The sequence below is a fragment of the Canis lupus genome, chromosome 2 (assembly GCF_003254725.2).
Source record: "Canis lupus dingo isolate Sandy chromosome 2, ASM325472v2, whole genome shotgun sequence".
Taxonomy (NCBI): domain Eukaryota; kingdom Metazoa; phylum Chordata; class Mammalia; order Carnivora; family Canidae; genus Canis; species Canis lupus.
Window position 1 is genome coordinate 6,016,695 of NC_064244.1, and position 18,468 is coordinate 6,035,162.

General features: G+C 36.3%; 1 protein-coding gene across 4 annotated transcripts in view; it reads right to left on the bottom strand.

Annotated features, from left to right (window-relative positions):
• MYO3A (myosin IIIA) overlaps window positions 1–18,468 on the bottom strand; it is a 240,351-nt gene that overhangs the window by 69,304 nt on the left and 152,579 nt on the right. For all 4 annotated transcript variants that reach the window (XR_007403741.1, XM_025463908.3, XM_049096892.1 and 1 more), the window contains 3 exons: window positions 15,697–15,907; window positions 14,754–14,901; window positions 1,597–1,750 (listed from right to left, as the gene is read on the bottom strand). Coding sequence is in view for 3 of the 4 variants with exons in the window: in XM_025463908.3 (XP_025319693.1) it covers window positions 1,597–1,750; window positions 14,754–14,901; window positions 15,697–15,907 (513 nt within the window). In the remaining variant the exon portion in view is untranslated. The remainder of the gene's footprint in view (window positions 1–1,596; window positions 1,751–14,753; window positions 14,902–15,696; window positions 15,908–18,468) is intronic.

Below are 18,468 nucleotides of genomic sequence, written 5' to 3' on the forward strand. Positions count from 1 at the left end.
TTAACCTCAAGCAACAGAACCCCCTAGAGGGCCTATTTTAACACAGAGCTTCTGCCTTAGTAGGTCTGGGCACTGGGGGAATTCGAGAAATCACATTTCTAGCACATTCTCAGGTAATGGCTGTTTCTGGTCTCGGGACCACATTTTGTGAACCACTGTTACTGAGTCAGGAAACTACCTGAGATTAACTGATCAGAGAGATTTGTGAAACCCAGTCTGATATGGAGCCATGAGCCTAGAAATCTGGTATTCTGGTTCTCCTTTCTATCAGAGGAGCACTAAGTTATTAGTGATTACATAGGAAGAATGGAGGGTCACTAAGGCAGTTACAGTTCTATAACTTTCAGAGTACTTTTTCCTCCATGTCCTTGAAGGGACATTTAACTTCAAAATCAGGTGATTGCTATGTGACAATTTTCCCCAGAACTTTGGGCTTATTTTGTTTTTTATTAGTATTATCCAATTAGAGGAGAGAATAAGCCAGTGAGTGAGTCAGCAGGAAGCAACATCACAGACTTAATGGTAAGAAACAGACTCCATCACCCAAAGTAAATGAGAGAAAATGTGAATCCAAATTTTCTGCAAATATTTATTATACATAATCAATGTCTCTTACCATTACAGAATATGGTATTTCTACATTAAAAAAAATGGTTTTTTTTGTTTTTATTTTTTTTACCTGAACAAGCTAAAGTTTTATTCTTTAAGGAATAAGACATTTTTAACTATTTTAGATGATAATCTTTTATTTAATTTTAATTTTTAAAAATATTTTATTTATTTATTCATGAAAGACACAGAGAAAGAGGCAGAGACATAGGCAGAAAGAGAAACAGGCTCCCTGCAAGGAGCCCAATGCAGGAATTGATCTTGGATCCCGGGATCACACCCTGAGTCAAAGGCAGACAGTCAGCTGCTGAGCCACCTAGGCGTCCCTCAATGATAATCTTTTAAATGCAGCATATGTATCTTTGCCTTCTCAAATAGAAAAAAATGAATATGTTTATGCTTTCTTTGATGACTCAAGAGTATTGTGAATATTTATTAATGTACTGTAATTTAGAGACTATTAAGGTATTGGAGGCTATTTGCCTCTATTAGACAAGTGACTAGATGAATTTATTTCCTCCCCATTAGCTATCTCTTTTCAAATTCTAGAGCTGGCCTTTTGCCCTGCCCTCCAATTTCTAATATGGGGCTGGGTAATCTCTTTTTTTAGGGGTGGGGTAGTGCTGGATAATTTCTAAGGTTACTTATAACATAAGATCCTATGAATGAGGCTCTACCATAATGTAAGGAAAAGTCCAATATCCAAACTTGTTTAATTCATCACTAAATACTTCATCGTATTATAAACATTTGCTAGTCCAGATATTAGACCCAAAGCCTCTTCTTTAAAGTTACATATGCAGGCTTTGTGATAGCTATTTTCTCCCAGATAATAAAAAAAAAAGTTCTTTTTAAGTCATTCAGAGCATTACATGACGGTAGCACAAAACTATGCAGACATACTGATTTAAAATTCACCTACAAAAAAAATAAAAAATTAAAAAAAATAAAAAATTAAAAAAAATAAAAATAAAAAATAAAACTCACCTATAAGAGTCTGGTCAGTAGCCTTGGGAAATCGGCTTTCTTCATCCAGTAGGGATAGCAGACCCATTGGCTTCTGGAGGAACAGATCTAGGAGGGGCCGGTTATCTTCATATTCAATCACTCTGGCATTAACATTTTCATTTAGGTATTCATTCTATAACAGGGCATGAGACAGAGAAAAAATTCACTAAAAATTTTGTGAATGATATGTAATTTGACAGTAATTATCCCAAACTCTATTTTCCACATATTATAAGAAATTGCTTCCTATGACATTGCTCTTAAGCTGAGGGTATCATTTTATTTTTCTTTCCCCAAAACTGCCAGTTCATTAAAGTCAGCGCCAATTCAGGGTAATCATAAAAAGTTTCTAGTGTCTCTACCAGAATGACAGACATCTTAGGCTTTCAAAATACAAGAGAATATGTTGATAATGAGCAGTAATAGAGTTATGCTCCAGAATTTACAGAATATCAATTAGGTATAGTTCAGAGTTACAGTTCCCCCAATTTAAGCTTTTGATCTAGTCTCAGAAATGGATCTCTCAAGAACGTTAACTTCTCAGTCATGATAACATTTATGTTGTCAGTAGGGCGAACAGTTGTAGGTCATAGGAACAATCAGTGGATTTAGAGCCAAGAACACAAAGGTTCATATCGAGGTTCTGCCTCTTAACTAGCATATATAATTCTTTGGGATTTTTTTACTCTATAATCTCCCACTGTCTCATCTACCACGGGGAAGAAACGATCTCCATCTAACAAAGTAAATCTATCTGGTACATTAATAATCAGTTGCCATTGGGTATACTAGAAGTTGCCTAAAACCAAAACAATGAATAACAATTAGTATAAGATTGTGGTGCCAACAAAACAGATGCTACTGATCTATTTCACCAAAGGGGCACTAAGCATCATGTTGTTGCTCCGTTTCTATGACTGCCTTCACACTGTGCCCCCACCCCAGTGCTGCAGTCTATAAGTGGACATGCATGACCCCTGGACAATGACTTGTAGTGATGCTCTCATGCAGGGTGCTAACTGGTTCTCGGGTAATAAAGTAGCTATCACCAGGAAGTGTATGAAATAACCCTGGACTCGGAGAGAATATCCCGCACCACTCACAAATTTAAAATGACAGGCTATTTTCATTATTATTTTAACTTAAAAATTTTTTTCTTAAAATAGGCTCCATGCCCAGCACGAAGCCCAAGGTGGGTCTGAACTCACAACCCATAGACCAAGACCTGAGCTGAGACCAAGAGTTGGACACCTAACTGACTGAGCCACTTCATTATTATTTTAATATATTCTTTAATTCATTAAGTATTTTCATTAAACATCTTATAATAAAGCACTGTGATGGGTGATAAAGAGATGTTTATTTTATTATTATTTTTAAAGAGATGTTTAATAGAACTCCCTGTCCTCAGTGGATTTAAGATCTAACTTGAGTGATAAGGTTAGTAAATGAATATTCAAAATGCAAGGTAACACAGGTTAGATAAACAGTATGTACAATGTAATATAAGGACTTCAGAGGAAGAGAACTTATTTCTGGCAACTGCATGGAGGAAGTTAGCAAATGGCAGGTGGGGTCAAAACTTTTAATCAGTATTTTGGAATCTTATGAAACTGAAATGTCATTTCAAGGGTGTCACTAGTAAAAATAAATGTACATTTTTAAGACAAAAAACTAATACGTAAAAACTTGGCAGTGCCCATTAGGCTAAAAGGTAGATCACCTGAAGGTCATTTAGTTTATCCGGTACATAAAATTGGAAACAATGTCTGGAAGTTTCATAGCGTTTGCATTTGAAGGTTACCTTGGGAGCAATATACAGACCCAGAATCACTTTACTAGTAGACACATCAGGCTGACAGCATATTACAGCTTAAGTGACAACTGCAAAGTTCAGAAGAGGTTTTGTATGTTTTGTATAGAAAGCACACAAGGTTAAGATCTAAATCAATGCATTTGTCATTTCTATTTGCCTGTGTCAGAATCCACAGAACCCTTTTGTGGCAGGTCAGACAGAGCAGAGATGAGTAACTAGCAAAACAATGGGCTCCCCTTGAAGATACTTGTTAGGATTATGTACTCCAGGCAAACCAATGGAGAGAACATGCTATTACTCACGATTTATAAAGCCCTTCTAGTAAAATGAGACTGCCTAAAACAACAGATTATGTACTTTTATAGCAGTTATGACCTCAAAATACTTTGTTTTTAAGCCTAAGTGGAGAAATGAAGATGTATAACTCTTAAGAAAGTCCTCTGCTATGCCCTGTATGTTAAAAATATATTTAAAGCAGAAGATAAGTGGAGTTATTAACTGCCATAGAGGGCTGTTCAGCATATATAATCACTGCCCTGTTCAGATGGCCTGAGTTCCCTTCTGAGAAGGGCAGATGATTAATTATCCAAGTATAAATCAAGGAGGGAGGGAAATCGGAAGACTTAAATGTTGGGAAGCTTCATGCCTGAGTCAAGCTCTTGCTTATTTTTCATTGGGTTTTCAGTGTTAGCTGTAAAAAGGGACAGAGTGGCAAGAAAGCCCATGAAGGTGCCCCCCATCCAGAGCTCTGGCCTAAACACAAGGGAAAGTCTCACCACAGGAGAGAGTCTTCATGACAGCATTGTGTCCTCAGCCTCACACAGCAGCTGGGAAGAGAGGTTGTCCTAGGCCAAAAGGCTGCAAGCTTCCTCATGGCTTTGAAGGGTGGTGGCGGGGAATGTTACCTTTGACCCCTTGGCACAATCTGTCACACAACAGAGGCTGAACTCTCACCTTCTCAGAGACACCTTCCCCCATGGCCCAGACTAATTCAGCAACCCCCTTCCTCAGTTGGTCATGCTCTATCCCTCCCACCATGTTTTAAATTCTTTCACAGCATTTCTAGCATTTTTACTGGATTAGTCTCCCTCTCTTGTTAGAATGGGAACTCCAAGAGGACAAGCACTTTTACTCACCTATTACTTAACTCTATCTAGGGAGACCTGAGCAGGTTAAATAAATGATTGCGTGTTAAGGACTGAACAGTGTCCCCCCCCCCACCCCAAACCAAGCTTATACGTTGAAGCCCTTATATCCAGTGTGATGACATTTGGAGATAGGGCCATTAGAGAGGTAATTAAGGCCAAATGAGGCCATAAGCGCAAGGCTGGAATTCCACAGGATGTTTTTTTTTTTTTTTTTTTTTTTATAAGAAGAGGAAGAGACCCCAGGGAAGTGACTGCATAGAGTAAAAGCCACATAAGGTCACAGGGAGAAAGGCAGCTATCTATGAGTCCAGGAGGCAGTTTGAAGCTCCGCAGTCTGTGATACCTTATGGCAGCCCCAACAAACAAATACATGAGCTTTCTGGATTCCTTTTGTTAAAAATCATTTTGAAAAGCTCTTTCTAATGAGAGGAAGACTGTGGTGAAAACTATAAATCATGTGCACATGCATAATCCTGAGCTTCTGATTATAAATGTAATAGATGCTCATGTAAAATCATACTATTTATTCAGTTTTAACTTTATTCCCTTTGACAAAATGGAATGGAGAACATGTAATGAATATATTTTCAGGACGCCTGGGTGGCTCAGCGGTCGAGTGTCTGCCTTTGGCTCAGGGTGTGATCCTGGAGTCCCGGCATTGAGTCCCACATCGGGTTCCCTGCATGGAGCCTGCTTCTCCCTCTGCCTGTGTCTCTACTGCTCTCTCTGTGTCTCTCATGAATAAATAAATACAATCTTAAAAATATATATATATTTTTTTCATGAACATTATTTGAATGGCTACCTGAGATTATATCCTGTAGCTTTATATTCCATTCTCTTACCTGGGGACATTTTAGATTCCTTCTTTAACTATTTTATTTCTTTTTTTATTTTTTTTAAATCATATCTACACCCAACATGGGGCTTGAACTCATGATCCCAAGATGAAGAGTTGCATGCTCCACCAGCTGAATGAGACTGGTGCCCCCTCTTTATTACTTTAAATAGTGCTCTGATGTACATCTTTGTGCACCAAGTTTTTCTGTATTTTGGATTATCTTTAGGACAGATTAGCTTGTCAACTTGGAAACGTTTCATAGGCTCTGATGATCATTTCTAGATAGATTTTTTTAAAATTCTTGCAGCAATGTGCTTCCTAATCAGCACTGCATACACACTCCTAGCTCACTGCATCCTCACCAGCATTGAATATTCTCATTAAAAAACTTTTTCTGATATTTTCAATAGGAGAAAATGATAGCGTATTGCTGTATTTGCATTTCTTTGATTAGATCTTCAACTACTTAAGAGGACAGTTTGGAGGGGAAATAAAGCAGATCTCTGGTTAGTACACATTACACAATACCTGCCAGCTACTATGAGGAGTGTTATCACTCTGAAACAGATAATAATAAACATAACTTCTTCTTGGGCTCAGAGATAGCATCACATCACCGTCAGTTGCGACGTTGCTGAAGATTCAGGAAGCCAGAGATCAGAATTATGTCAGTTTTCTCTCTTTTTTTCTTGGTTAGTCTACCTGAAGGTTCATCAATTTTATTTATTTTTTTAAAAAACCACAGATCCTGGCTTGACTGTTCTTTTCTATTGTCTTTTTAGTCTCCATTTCATTTATGTCTGCTCTGATCTTTATTTCTTTCCTTCTAATGTTGGGCTTAGCTTATTTCTTCTTCTAGTTCATTGAGGTATAAAGCTAAATCTGTTTATTTGAGACCTTTCTTTTTCTTTTCCTTAATGTATGTGTTTTTTGTTACAAACATCCCACTTAGAACTGCCTTTGCTGCATCCCTTGAGTTTTGGCATGTGGTGTTTTCATTTCCATTTGTCTCAAGATAGTCTTTTTTTTTTCATTTTGTATTTTTCTCATAGTTTCTTTTTTTTAAATAATAAATTTATTTTTTATTGGTGTTCAATTTGCCAACATACAGAATAACACCCAGTGCTCATCCCGTCAAGTGCCCCCCTCAGTGCCCGTCACCCATTCACCCCCACCCCCCGCCCTCCTCCCCTTCCACCACCCCTAGTTCGTTTCCCAGAGTTAGGAGTCTTTATGTTCTGTTTCCCTTTCTAATATTTCCTACCCATTTCTTCTCCCTTCCCTTCTATTCCCTTTCACTATTATTTATATTCCCCAAATAAATGAGAACATATAATGTTTGTCCTTCTCCGATTGACTTATTTCACTCAGCATAATACCCTCCAGTTCCATCCACGTCCAAGCAAATGGTGGGTATTTCTCATTTCTAATGTCTGAGTAATATTCCATTGTATACATAAACCACATCTTCTTTATCCATGCATCTTTCAGATGCAATGAAACGCCGGGACACCTGCACCCCGATGTTTATAGCAGCAATGTCCACAATAGCCAAACTGTGGGGCAGCCCAGATGGCTCAGTGGTTTAGCGCTGCCTTCAGCCCAGGGCCTGATCCTGGAGACCCGGGATCGAGTCCCACGTCAGGCTCCTGCATGGAGCCTGCTTCTCCCTCTGCCTGTGTCTCTGCCTCTCTCTGTCTGTGTGTCTCTCATGAATAAATAAATAAATAAAATTTTAAAACAAAAACAAACTGTGGAAGGAGCCTCAGTGTCCATCAAGATAGTCTTTGATCTTTCTTTCCAATTCCATTTGACCCACTGGTAGTCCAGGAATACATTGTTTAATTCCCACATATTTGTGAAAACAGGCAGACTGCATCACCATGTAAAAGTCAGTTCCTACCTAATCCCCCAAAACACCACCTCATTATTATACCATAGGAGAGTATTTTCTACTATCTGATAGTTTTATCTAAGTATGAAGCTTCAAAAAGATTTTCCTGAAATCACCAAGGTTTCAATCAAGGTATTTGGCTCAAATGACATTTTTCTTTTATAAAAGATGGGCATACAGAGTGACAGGGTCCAATGGAGTCTTTCACTAAACCTCTGCCTCTGAAATGAAGTCCTATCTCTCTCTCTCATATAGGTAAGTCTATCACTTGACACTGCTCCATAGTTTCAGGTATTTTAGAGTCTAGAAATATTTTAATAGCTGGTATAGATGATTCTCAACATTTATGTGCTTGTGTTTGCTGTTTGGAAGTTATAAAGTAGTATCTCTTCTATTTTTAGAAGAACAGTGCATTTGATATAGGATTTATATCAAGAGATGGTATTAGGAATTCCCCTAGGTTTATGGCACTCTGGATATACCACTGTAGAAGATACCATATGCAGACATTCCTCAAACATTTGTGGACTACTTGTTGTGTGTATGTTTAGAAGAAGGTGAGCCTAGAAAAGGTAGAAATAAAGACAAAAAGGAAGAGTCCCTGTCCTTGAGGGCACAGCATAGAGTCTCTCTGCTTTTCTAACTCTGATGTTACATTCTAGGATTTCTTTGCTGGTACTCTATTTCTTTTTCAACTGTTCCATCTGTAGTTCTACATCCTTCTTTTTAGGTGGTTTCTGCCTTCTCCAGCACCCCAGGCTCTGCTATCACTGCTGCCTGCTCCAGTGCTAATGCTCTCCCCACTTGTTTCCTTCTTTCCCACTTTATGTGGATACCCTTTGGTCTTCCATGTGAAAGCCTGTCTCTATCTCTATTTCTCTTTTCCTTCCTTCCTCCTTTTCTTCTTATTTCCTTTCTTTCAAATCAACAGAGCACCTTTTTCTTCTGCATGAGAGGTTATTTTGTTAGGTCCCTGGTTCTTCTCAACTTTGTTTATTTGTTCATTTGTGAGAAGAACCTATGATACATACCAGAAGATGCAGATTCTGGCCCTGGTTTGTTTCATCAGCCTTTGAGCAAGTCCCAAGGCGTCACTTTTATCTATGACATATAGATGTTCTACTTAGGTTTCTTCTATCTGAAAGATTTCAAAATGCCCCAATTGCCTGAATGTGTTGTGAAACTTAATGAGTGAATGCATAAACATTCTGTTGACAGAACATGTGCAGGGGAAAGAAGCCACATAAACACATTTATTCCCTGATGCCTGCCTTTTAGCAAAAGAATTCCGACTCACCAACTGCTCATATGAGTGTACACATTTACAGAAACTGCCTACGGTGGAAAGAAACCATTGAGAAGTTACTCATTCTAATCATCTTCATTCTAGGAAAAACATTTTGAAGGTTGAAAATCTAGGATTTAGGGTGCTATCGCTACTCAAGGTGAGTTGAGTATTTTTCTTATAGTGAAAAAAGTATGTTAAGATGAACATTTTAATCTAGCCACTTTTTGTGTATGATACCCATTCTTGAAAACTCTTCAAAAGCCAAAAAGATCTTATAAATTTATATTCTACTGACAGGTGACAGGTATTGGCTTAGGATAAGGAGGAATTTCAATCAGGAATTCAGAAATGTAGTTTTTTTATATACCAAGATTTCTTTCACCTTAAACTATTTATCCCCCCCGTCACATTTTTTACCCAAAAAATTTTTTATTTCATCTTGTCAAAACTATGCTCTAACCTGACATGAGGAAAACTATAGTAATTGAATGGATCTATGCTCACTGTTATGTATTTCTTTAAAATTACTTTATATCATAATGAAAATATTTTTTAAATGTCTTAAAACTATACCTAATTATCAAAGTAAGTAACACAAATCCCCACATCACATTAAAGGTACTGACTCAACTTCACTTATAAAAGAGAAACACATTGTGTGTAGCACAGGTGTAGGGCAAGGGATGATGGGAACATGGGAGCATAGGACGCTGCCGGCAAAGAGCCAGCAGGAGAGGACCACATGGGAGATGCTGTAGGTATGCTCTACACACATCCAATCACCTGGATATCAACTTCCATACTCACTTAGTATGCAAGAAGTTTAAGGAACACTTGTACGTGATCTCAAACAGTAACCCAAAACTTGGATGAGCATTTAAAAAGCAAGATTTGTTGTATCAAGAGTTTCTTCCTTTCTTCCTTTTTTTTTTTTTTTTTAGCTTTATGTATTTGAGAGAAAGAGAGCACAAGAGAGGTAAGGGGCACAGGGAGAGGACAAGGGACAAGAAGACTCCCTACTGAGTGTGGAGCCTGACGCATGGCTGGATCCCACAGTCCCGAGATCATGACCTGAGCTGAAGTCAAAGACTAGGTGACTGAGCCACCCAGTCGCCCTTTGCTGTATCAAGGGTTTCTTAAATGCATGGCTGTTTTAATACTTAAAGAAAATGCCTATAAAATGCCATTTATCACTTGGAGAGCTAAAATAAGACAAATGCTACCACCACTGTACACAATGGTTTGTTTAATAGGGAAGAAATTTGGATATGAAATAAAATTTCACACTTTGCAAGCAAAACAATTTAAAGTCATTTATAAAGGGTCTATTTTGAATTACCTACATTTTTTTTTATCAGATGACTAATTCTTTTTACTTTGTAATGTAAAAAAAAGTTGAAATTGTAGATACTGTATAATGAATGAATTTTTGGTCTTTGAAATTGCCACAAATTATGAGTTGGAGCCCATATTCAAAATCTGAAAAGCCTCAAACTTTAGGATGTGAACAGCTGGAGATGAAAGTCATACACATCACTTTCTGCAAGAAAAGCCCGAGCCATAATTGCAGTTATTGTTTGCGTTATGTGCTGTAAATGGTTTCCTGCTTATAAAATGACTTCTAACTTTTAATTCTAGACCCATGGGTGGATATATAAGTGATATATGTAACAGCTTATGCCTGTACAGAACAAATATTAATAGCTCCTAGATATGAGTAGGAGTGTAAACAAGTAGAGTGAATCTTCAGAATTCTAGAATAACACTTTGTTGGATATTTATGTGCTGGGTGCATAATGGTCCTAAAGAATAATGGCATTTTTTCCAACTCAAACTCATGCCCATTGGTGACTCATCAATGGCTGGTTGTTCATTCCCCTTGATGTGAAACAAACTTCCAGAAAGTGGGGTTCATTTCCTCTGTATGTTCTACACCACAATGATTACACCATAGTGTAATTAAAAGAAAGGACAAAACCCACCACTACAGCATCAGCATGAGTCTAACGTGAAGAGAATGTCAAGCTTTCTATCACACTTTGATTACTGTTGTGCTCTCTCTCACTTGGAAGAAAGCTAGAAAACAAACAAAAACAACCAAATAAAAGCAAAATCTTGGCTACACAGTCAGTGTGGAGATTCAGTATGGAGGCTATTGTAAAAAAGATGTCTCCCTTATCAGGAATGTGGTTACTTGTCTGCTACTCTTTAAGCTGCTAACCTAAAGTTTTTTGAGAGATATGGGAGCAAATAGTGTGCATCAAAATAATGCTAATGTGGAGTGCCTGGGTAGCTCAGTGGTTGAGCAACTAACTTTGGCTCAGGTCATGATCCCCGGGTCCTTGGATTGAGTCCCGCCTATGAGTCCCTATTGAGTCCTGCCCCTCTGCCTATATCTCTGCCTCTCTCTGTATCTCTCATGTATAAATAAATAAAATCATTAAAAAAATGCTAATGCAAATGTAATAGAGGAGGCTGGCAAATGAACTAATGAAACTGACAGAAAATTATAAATGCCTAAATTATATATATATATATATATATGTATATATATATATATATATATATATATATATATATATATATATATTGTTTCTTCTAATGCTGGAAAAGTATGGAAGCTTCACATATTATGAAACATCAAACTCCAGAAAAATTTCAGGAGCTATGTATTATTTAACACTATCCACCCAGCAAACTATGGATTAAATCAGTACCATAAACTCCTTCACTAAAAATGTTTTACTATAGTGTACTGATTATTGTTTTAATGGGTGGGGGGAGCCTGGGTGGCTCAGCTGGTTAAGTGTCTGACTCTTCAGCTCAGGTCTTGATCTTGGTGCTGTGAATTCAAGCCCTGCTTTGGGCTCCACGCTGGGTGGAAAAAGGTTCTAAGAAAAAAAAACAGCATAGAGCTGGCCTTGCACACCTGGCTCAGGTTCTCTCAAATTATGCTATTAACACACACACAAAAAGAAAGTAATGGGAAAGCAATATTTAAAATACCTTCATAACCAACTTTGCTGGAGTGTCCCCCTATATATTACATGTCAACTGAACTTGAGCGAAATAAGGAAAGCCTTTCAGCAAACCTTTATTTATATTCCAATGTTGTAGGACTGTCTGTAAAGATAATGTTTGTTGGTTTAAATAGAACCAGAAATTGTTTCTTTTGTGAAGGTGTTGCCAGAGAGTTGTTTCTTGCTCTGACTGCCCAGATTGCTTGAACGTCTGTGAAACTGATAATAATATGTCCTACTGATAAGCAATAATGGCTTTATTAAATCAAGGAGCTCTCAGGTCAAACCTATGATGAAAAGGAAAGTGTGACCATGACTTTAATTAATGATTTGTCTTAATAGCTGTTTCTCATTTATAGAAATCCGAATAAGTGCATTCTCTACCTGCGATAGGTAATATACATAGCTATAGGTAGCATTTCTGAGATACAATTTTTGCATTCACACAGAAGTGACAGAGTGAGAAAACAAAACAAAACAAAACATGGGCACCCACATGTTAATATCAAAACAATCACTGACTAATCCCATATCCAGTGGATCACATATTCATCGATCTGATCACTCAGTGGTCTGTAAGATTATGAAGCAAGGATTCTTGGGGTAGTTACCTTAGGAAGGCGCTTGAAAGGATTATGAATGGCCTTAATTCCTCAAACTACTTTGTATAATCCTGGATTCCAGTTGAAAGTTTAATATGTTGGGGGCAATTTTGAGTTGTTTTGTCTTGAAAGCCTCTCAAGGATATTTAAAAGAGCCTTCCAGAATAGTTTCATTTGCAGCAAGCCCAAGGGCAAAAAGCATTAAGAGCATTAGGATCATGGATAAAATTCAAAGCTATCAAAGTGGACTGTAAACTATAATACCCTAAAAGAAGTGAAAAGCAAATAATTATTGAAAGATATGGACATTGGTTTAAAGACTAGTTCCAAAAAAAGTAGGTTCTAACTTCAACCCCCCAAAGAGAAGAAACACAGAGATCTACCAACACAAGCTGCTAATTCATCAGATGGGAAATATGTGAAGATGCAGCCAGTCCTATAAAGGAGATAATCCTAATAGATCCCTATCAGAAAGTCTAAACAAATAGACAAACAAAATTTACTTGTTTCAGGCTCTGGTTAGAATGGATTCTGTGAACACTGTGAGGCATTAAAGCAAGATAGATATTAATTTAATAAATATTTATCGAGCACTTGCTGTACATCAGACTCTGAAGATACAAAATGACCTCAAGGAGTTTGCAGCCTTGTAAGAAAGGCAAAATTATAAACCAAATATTTTTACTGGAGTATAGAGGAGGTAGGTATGTGAATAAGTCTCACTAATTTTCTTGATTTCAGTAATGAGAAATGAAAGGCAACATGACATTTTTGGCTTGAGTAAGTGGGTGGACAGAGATGTCACTCACTGAAGAAGAGTATAAGAGAGAAAGGTGACAAGTTCAATTCTGGATAAAGTTCTGGAAGCTGTCTTAAATGGAGGCAAGGAGTTAAAAAAGATGGGGAGTGGGAGATGAGGGCTTGGGCATCACTATAATGAAGGGGATGATTGAAATAATGGAAACATGATTTTTCTTACTGAGCATAAGTTAGCATTTAGGACAGTGATTCTCAGCCTTGGCTGTGCATTGGAACAGACTGGGAAACTTTAAAAGACCTTGATGCCTGGGTCTCATCCCAAGAGATCTGTTTTAACTGCTCTGGGACAGGGTCTGGGCACTGGGATTTGACAAAGATAACCAAGTCATTCTAATATGCAGCTGGAGTTGAGAACTACTTATTTATGGCATGATACAGGAGATGGTACTGGTATTTGGGATGCCAAAGGAGGGACTCTCCAGAAATGAGAATCTGTCAACAGGGTTGGAAATTACAGAAAGGCTTATTATGTAGAGACTAAAATGTTTCTGATACTAATAATGACGGATGAGATCAGCAAGGCCCATTCCAGTAGGATGGCTGAGGTCAGAGCCAGATGCTACAGACTCAGGGTACTCAGATGGAGAAGAAATCAATGCAGTGCAATGAATACTGAATATGATTTCAAGAAATTTGGCTGTGAAGGGATGACAGAGGCCATGGCTGAGAGATAAGCAGGTTGGGGAAGGGCTTTTGTTTTTAATGATTTTTAAAGATTTCATTATTTATCTAGACTGAGGGATGGCACTAAGGGAGGGAGCAGAGAGAAGGGAGAGAGGGAGACAGAGACAAAGCCAGAGACGGAGAAAGAAGAAAAGGAATGGATATTTGATAGACCAGATCCTGGGCTAGATGAGAGCTGTGCAAACACAGATAAAAATCTCACATTTTTGTCCCTTTTCTGGCCTAAGAAATGTCAAGATTTAAATGTTTTCCTTTGCTACCAGTGTTTTCAAAATGCAATTTTAAAGCAAATCCTCAACAAACCTAAATATTTGGAATCAAAAGAGGTTTATGTACCTCTGCCTTATCTCCAACTTAAAAAAAAACTTCAGTTCTAATCATAAGCACAAAACAATTTAATATTATTAAAGGGAGACCAATGACATACTAAATGATAAAAAATATGACCGTTTCTTTTAGACCTGACGAAAGAGTCGAAGTAATTTTAATACTACAGCTTTGCCAAATGCAATTCAAGTAAGTCTCTGATTTTTGAAGCAGAATCATAAATTACATGCTGTACCCGGACAAAATTGCCGTTTTGTGGCATTTGCATCAAACCCATTATCTTGTGTTCTGTTGCCTAGTTACCAGAATTCTGAAGTTTTAACGCATTTTAGATGGATATTTAAATTTCATACAGAATTTCAGCTATGCAGTTTACAGAAAGAGAAACAGTTGGACACATCTGCTTACTTAAATTTCCAAAGAAACTTCTTTGTTTACAAGCCTCAGACTTGCTAAGTTTTGCAAAAGGGTGCATTGATTTTAGATGGAGGGCATTCAAGGTCATGCTTCAAGACACACCAAATTCATACTTGTTTTCTGGTTTTGTTTTTGTTTTAATTATGATCATGCAGAAAAGAAAATCTTTCCTTTGTCTATATATTTAAGGCTTGAAATCGATGATTTAAGTCCTGCTTCATTAGTACAATTCTGTGTATAACACACACATGCATGCATCTTTATAGTACCTTTGACTTACCTGTTCCCAAGTGAACACATGTTGATTGAAATAATACTGAATTTGTTCATTTGCAATGTTAATGCACAGCTGCTCAAAGGAATTTTTTTTGAAATTTTCAAAGCCAAATATATCCAGAATGCCAATGCTCAGTTCATCATCATTCCCACTAGAAAATTAAAAAGGCATTATTTTGAGTTCTTATTTAGTTTCTTAAGAGGGAAAGTAAGGCAGGGTATCTTAGAGTTTTACTTTTGTGATTTAGCTAAGAAAATACTGCCAAGACACAGAGTGAAAAATCTCTTCATAGAATATAAAATTAAAGTAGGTAACATTAATTTTAATATGTAAAAGATACATATTTGGTATTATGGAAATAGCTCCTATACTTTTTCCTGTGGGTTCATGGGTTCTAGATCGCAGCCCTAACTCACTCATGAATCACAGGGAAAACCTGGCCAGCCTTTCAGACATGGCAAAAATATGTTCAATAAACACTATAGCAGAGAAGCATAACTTCTGTGTAAGATTATCTTTATTTAGTCTTTCACTATAGGATAATTAAAACATCTTGCTAAAAATATTTTACCTCTTTTAAAGAATTGTTATTTACTTTTGAGTTATTCATTCATAGTTATTTAATATAGAATAAATGGTAACCTGGAGAAAGATATAAATACATTTGAATTTATTTTGTAGTAAAGTACTTTAAAATGCAAATAAATACTATTTTATTATTTTTTAAAAAAATATTTTAGTTTTAAATAAAGTCCCAGGACTTTAAAAATTTTGTAGCTATCTGGCCCAATAAAGTGCTAGTAGGAAATAAAGCAGAGAACTTTAGCAATTAAATAATAAGAATTAAAAACAACTTCAGAGGGACTCATACATAAATCAGTAAATTGGAAAACAGATTTATATCATCTGACATTTGGGAAAAAAATGTTTCCATAAGAATGTTTACCTTGGTGATGTGCCATGCTTCAACAAGCTGTTAATACGATTGACTATCCAACTAAAGAGACGCCCATATAAAGTTTTAGCCATAGCATCTCGGACATCGGTGGCTTTTTCTACGGTATTGGGTCGTATAATTGTTTCTCCTCTAGTGACCACACAGTGGGAGGTAAGAGCTTCTTGTAGCTCATCTGCCTGAATGCAAAGCAGAGAAGCAGCTAAAAAAAAAGAAAAGTAAAATAAACAGATGTGTTGTTAGAAAAAGTTCTGGCAATGAAGTAACTTCCCATTGAATGAAAGCATCTTAGTTTACCTTCTTCAAATGACTTGAAATAAATATGTGAAGAATTTATAATGTAAATTATAAATAGCCAGTAGTAGTCCTGGCTCCAATCATTTTTCTCTATTTGACTGGTCAAATGTAGGCTGCTGTATAATATAATAATATAGCACAACCCAAACTAAACTGGCTGACAGGGGGAATACATTTGTACAAGCCAGTGGTTGTTTATGTAACGCCAAACACAATTCCACTGAATTATGTTAAATAATTTAAAAGCATGATGAATAAATTTGGGATAATTTGGACACCATTATTATATACACATTTTCAAAATGTAGAATTTTTTAAAAGATTTTATTTATTTATTCATGAGAGACACACAGAGAGAGGCAGAGACACAGGCAGAGGGAGAAGCAGGCTCCTTCTGGGGAGCTTGATGCAGGACTCCATCCCGGACCCCAGGATCACAACCTGAGCCAAAGGCAAACACTCAACCACTGGGCCACCCAGGTGCCCCACAAAATGTAGAAATTAATTGGAAGTTTACTTAGACTTCAGGGGTACACCCAAACAAAAGTATTTTATGTAACTTCTGCAATATTGAATCAAAAAAGCACAAACCTTATGTTGACATTCATATATATATTTTTAGCACACTACTTCTCAGTTATGTATTTCAATGATTAAATTTTGTTACAATGTGATGCCTGGAACATATATTCATATTTAATGATAATTAAATATCACAGGAATTTTAAATGAATAATACTGAAATTCAGTGAATAAAAATATTCATTTTTTAATACAATAAATATCTTTAATGCAAACTTACATGATAGACTATTTTTTAAAATCAGTTGTTCTCCTTTCAAATTACTTTCAACATTCTGAATTTACCTTTAGCATTTGGGACAAGCTATTTCTTGACTATGTGACTAAAATCATTGAACATTACTAGAACTTTTTTCAGATTGCAGAAGTAAAGAAGCTCACTGCAGAAATCTTACTTTGAGGTTAACATTCTGCATTCCTTTCCTTTTAGGGATGTTTATTGCCACTATTCTGCATATGTATTTTATCTTAATATAATATCTTAAGAATTTCTCATTTTGTTAAATATTGCTTATAAACAATTTTAATTTGCTATATAAAATTCTGCTATATATCATATGAATAATTTTTACATTGTTGGATGATTAGGGTGTTTCCATATGTTCATAATTATAAAGAATGCTGGGATAAATATTTGGGGCATGAAACTGTTCCTGTTTTGTATTATTGTCTTAGCATAAATTGCCTAAGTTCAGCAACTGGGTCAGAGTATATAAACATATTTAAGCCTTTTGATGTACACTATTTAGCTGCTCTTTGAAAACTCTGAACCAATTATATTATCATCAGTCAAGTAAAAACCAGTAATTTCAATGCAATTTCATGGACACCACAGATTACTTTTGAAAATGGCCAATTTGATAGGAAAAAAAAGTCTGTTTTTCAATTTGTTTTTAACTGACTCTTAGTGAAGCTAAATACTTTTCTTCTTTACACATTTTTATTAGTAATTTGTGGTTTTATTTTATAAACTGCCTTTTGTCATTGATATATTTAATTTTCCTAATCAATTTAGAAGAGCTCTTTATAAGTCACACATATTGCTTATGTATATGTTGCAAATATTTTCTCTCACTTCTCACTTGTATTACAATTTCATTTATTTTTCTTGTATTAGTATGAAAGGATTTGAAGTTTTATGTGGCCAAATATGCATTTAAAAATCCTTTCTGCTTTTGATTTTTTGCACATAAAATTCTTCAAGTCTTTTCTCATCTCAGGATTAGCACTTTTTATGGTGTTTTTGCATTTAAATTGTTATAGGCTTGGAATTTATTTTGGTATATGGTGTATGACAAGAATTTGAAATCCCCCTCCCCCACTCAAATGGCTAGCTAGTTCACAGTCTCTACAACACTGACTCCCTATGGACTTGTAATGCCATTTCTGGATAGTGTCTCCCATTGATTAATATGCCTATTTCTACTCCTACGTTGTTTATTTATTGACATATATTTACTGAGTGTTTACAACATGCCAAGCATTAAAATTACTTGGGAATATAATGCTAAGTATAATACCTTGTAAGACAAACTTAATTTTGATCATCTTTATCCAGAAGGAATGGGAAGCTAATTAAGAAATTTAAGTGGGAAGATAAAAGGAGAGGGAGAGAGTAACAAGCAGGGGGAGAGGGAAATTCAGAGAACCCACTGGTACATGTGTAAGTGGTTTCTGAATGAACTGTGGAGAATGGCCTGGAAAAGTTCAAGAATTGATACAGAATGAACAATGGGGAGGTCTCTTAGCTCAATAAGTGATATTGTCTTTAGTGAGAATGATGATGATGGAGATAAAGAGAAGTGATCAGATTCAAGAGATATTTATAAGATTGAATAGATAGAACTGGTGCCTGATTTAAACAATGCACCTGCAAAACCATCT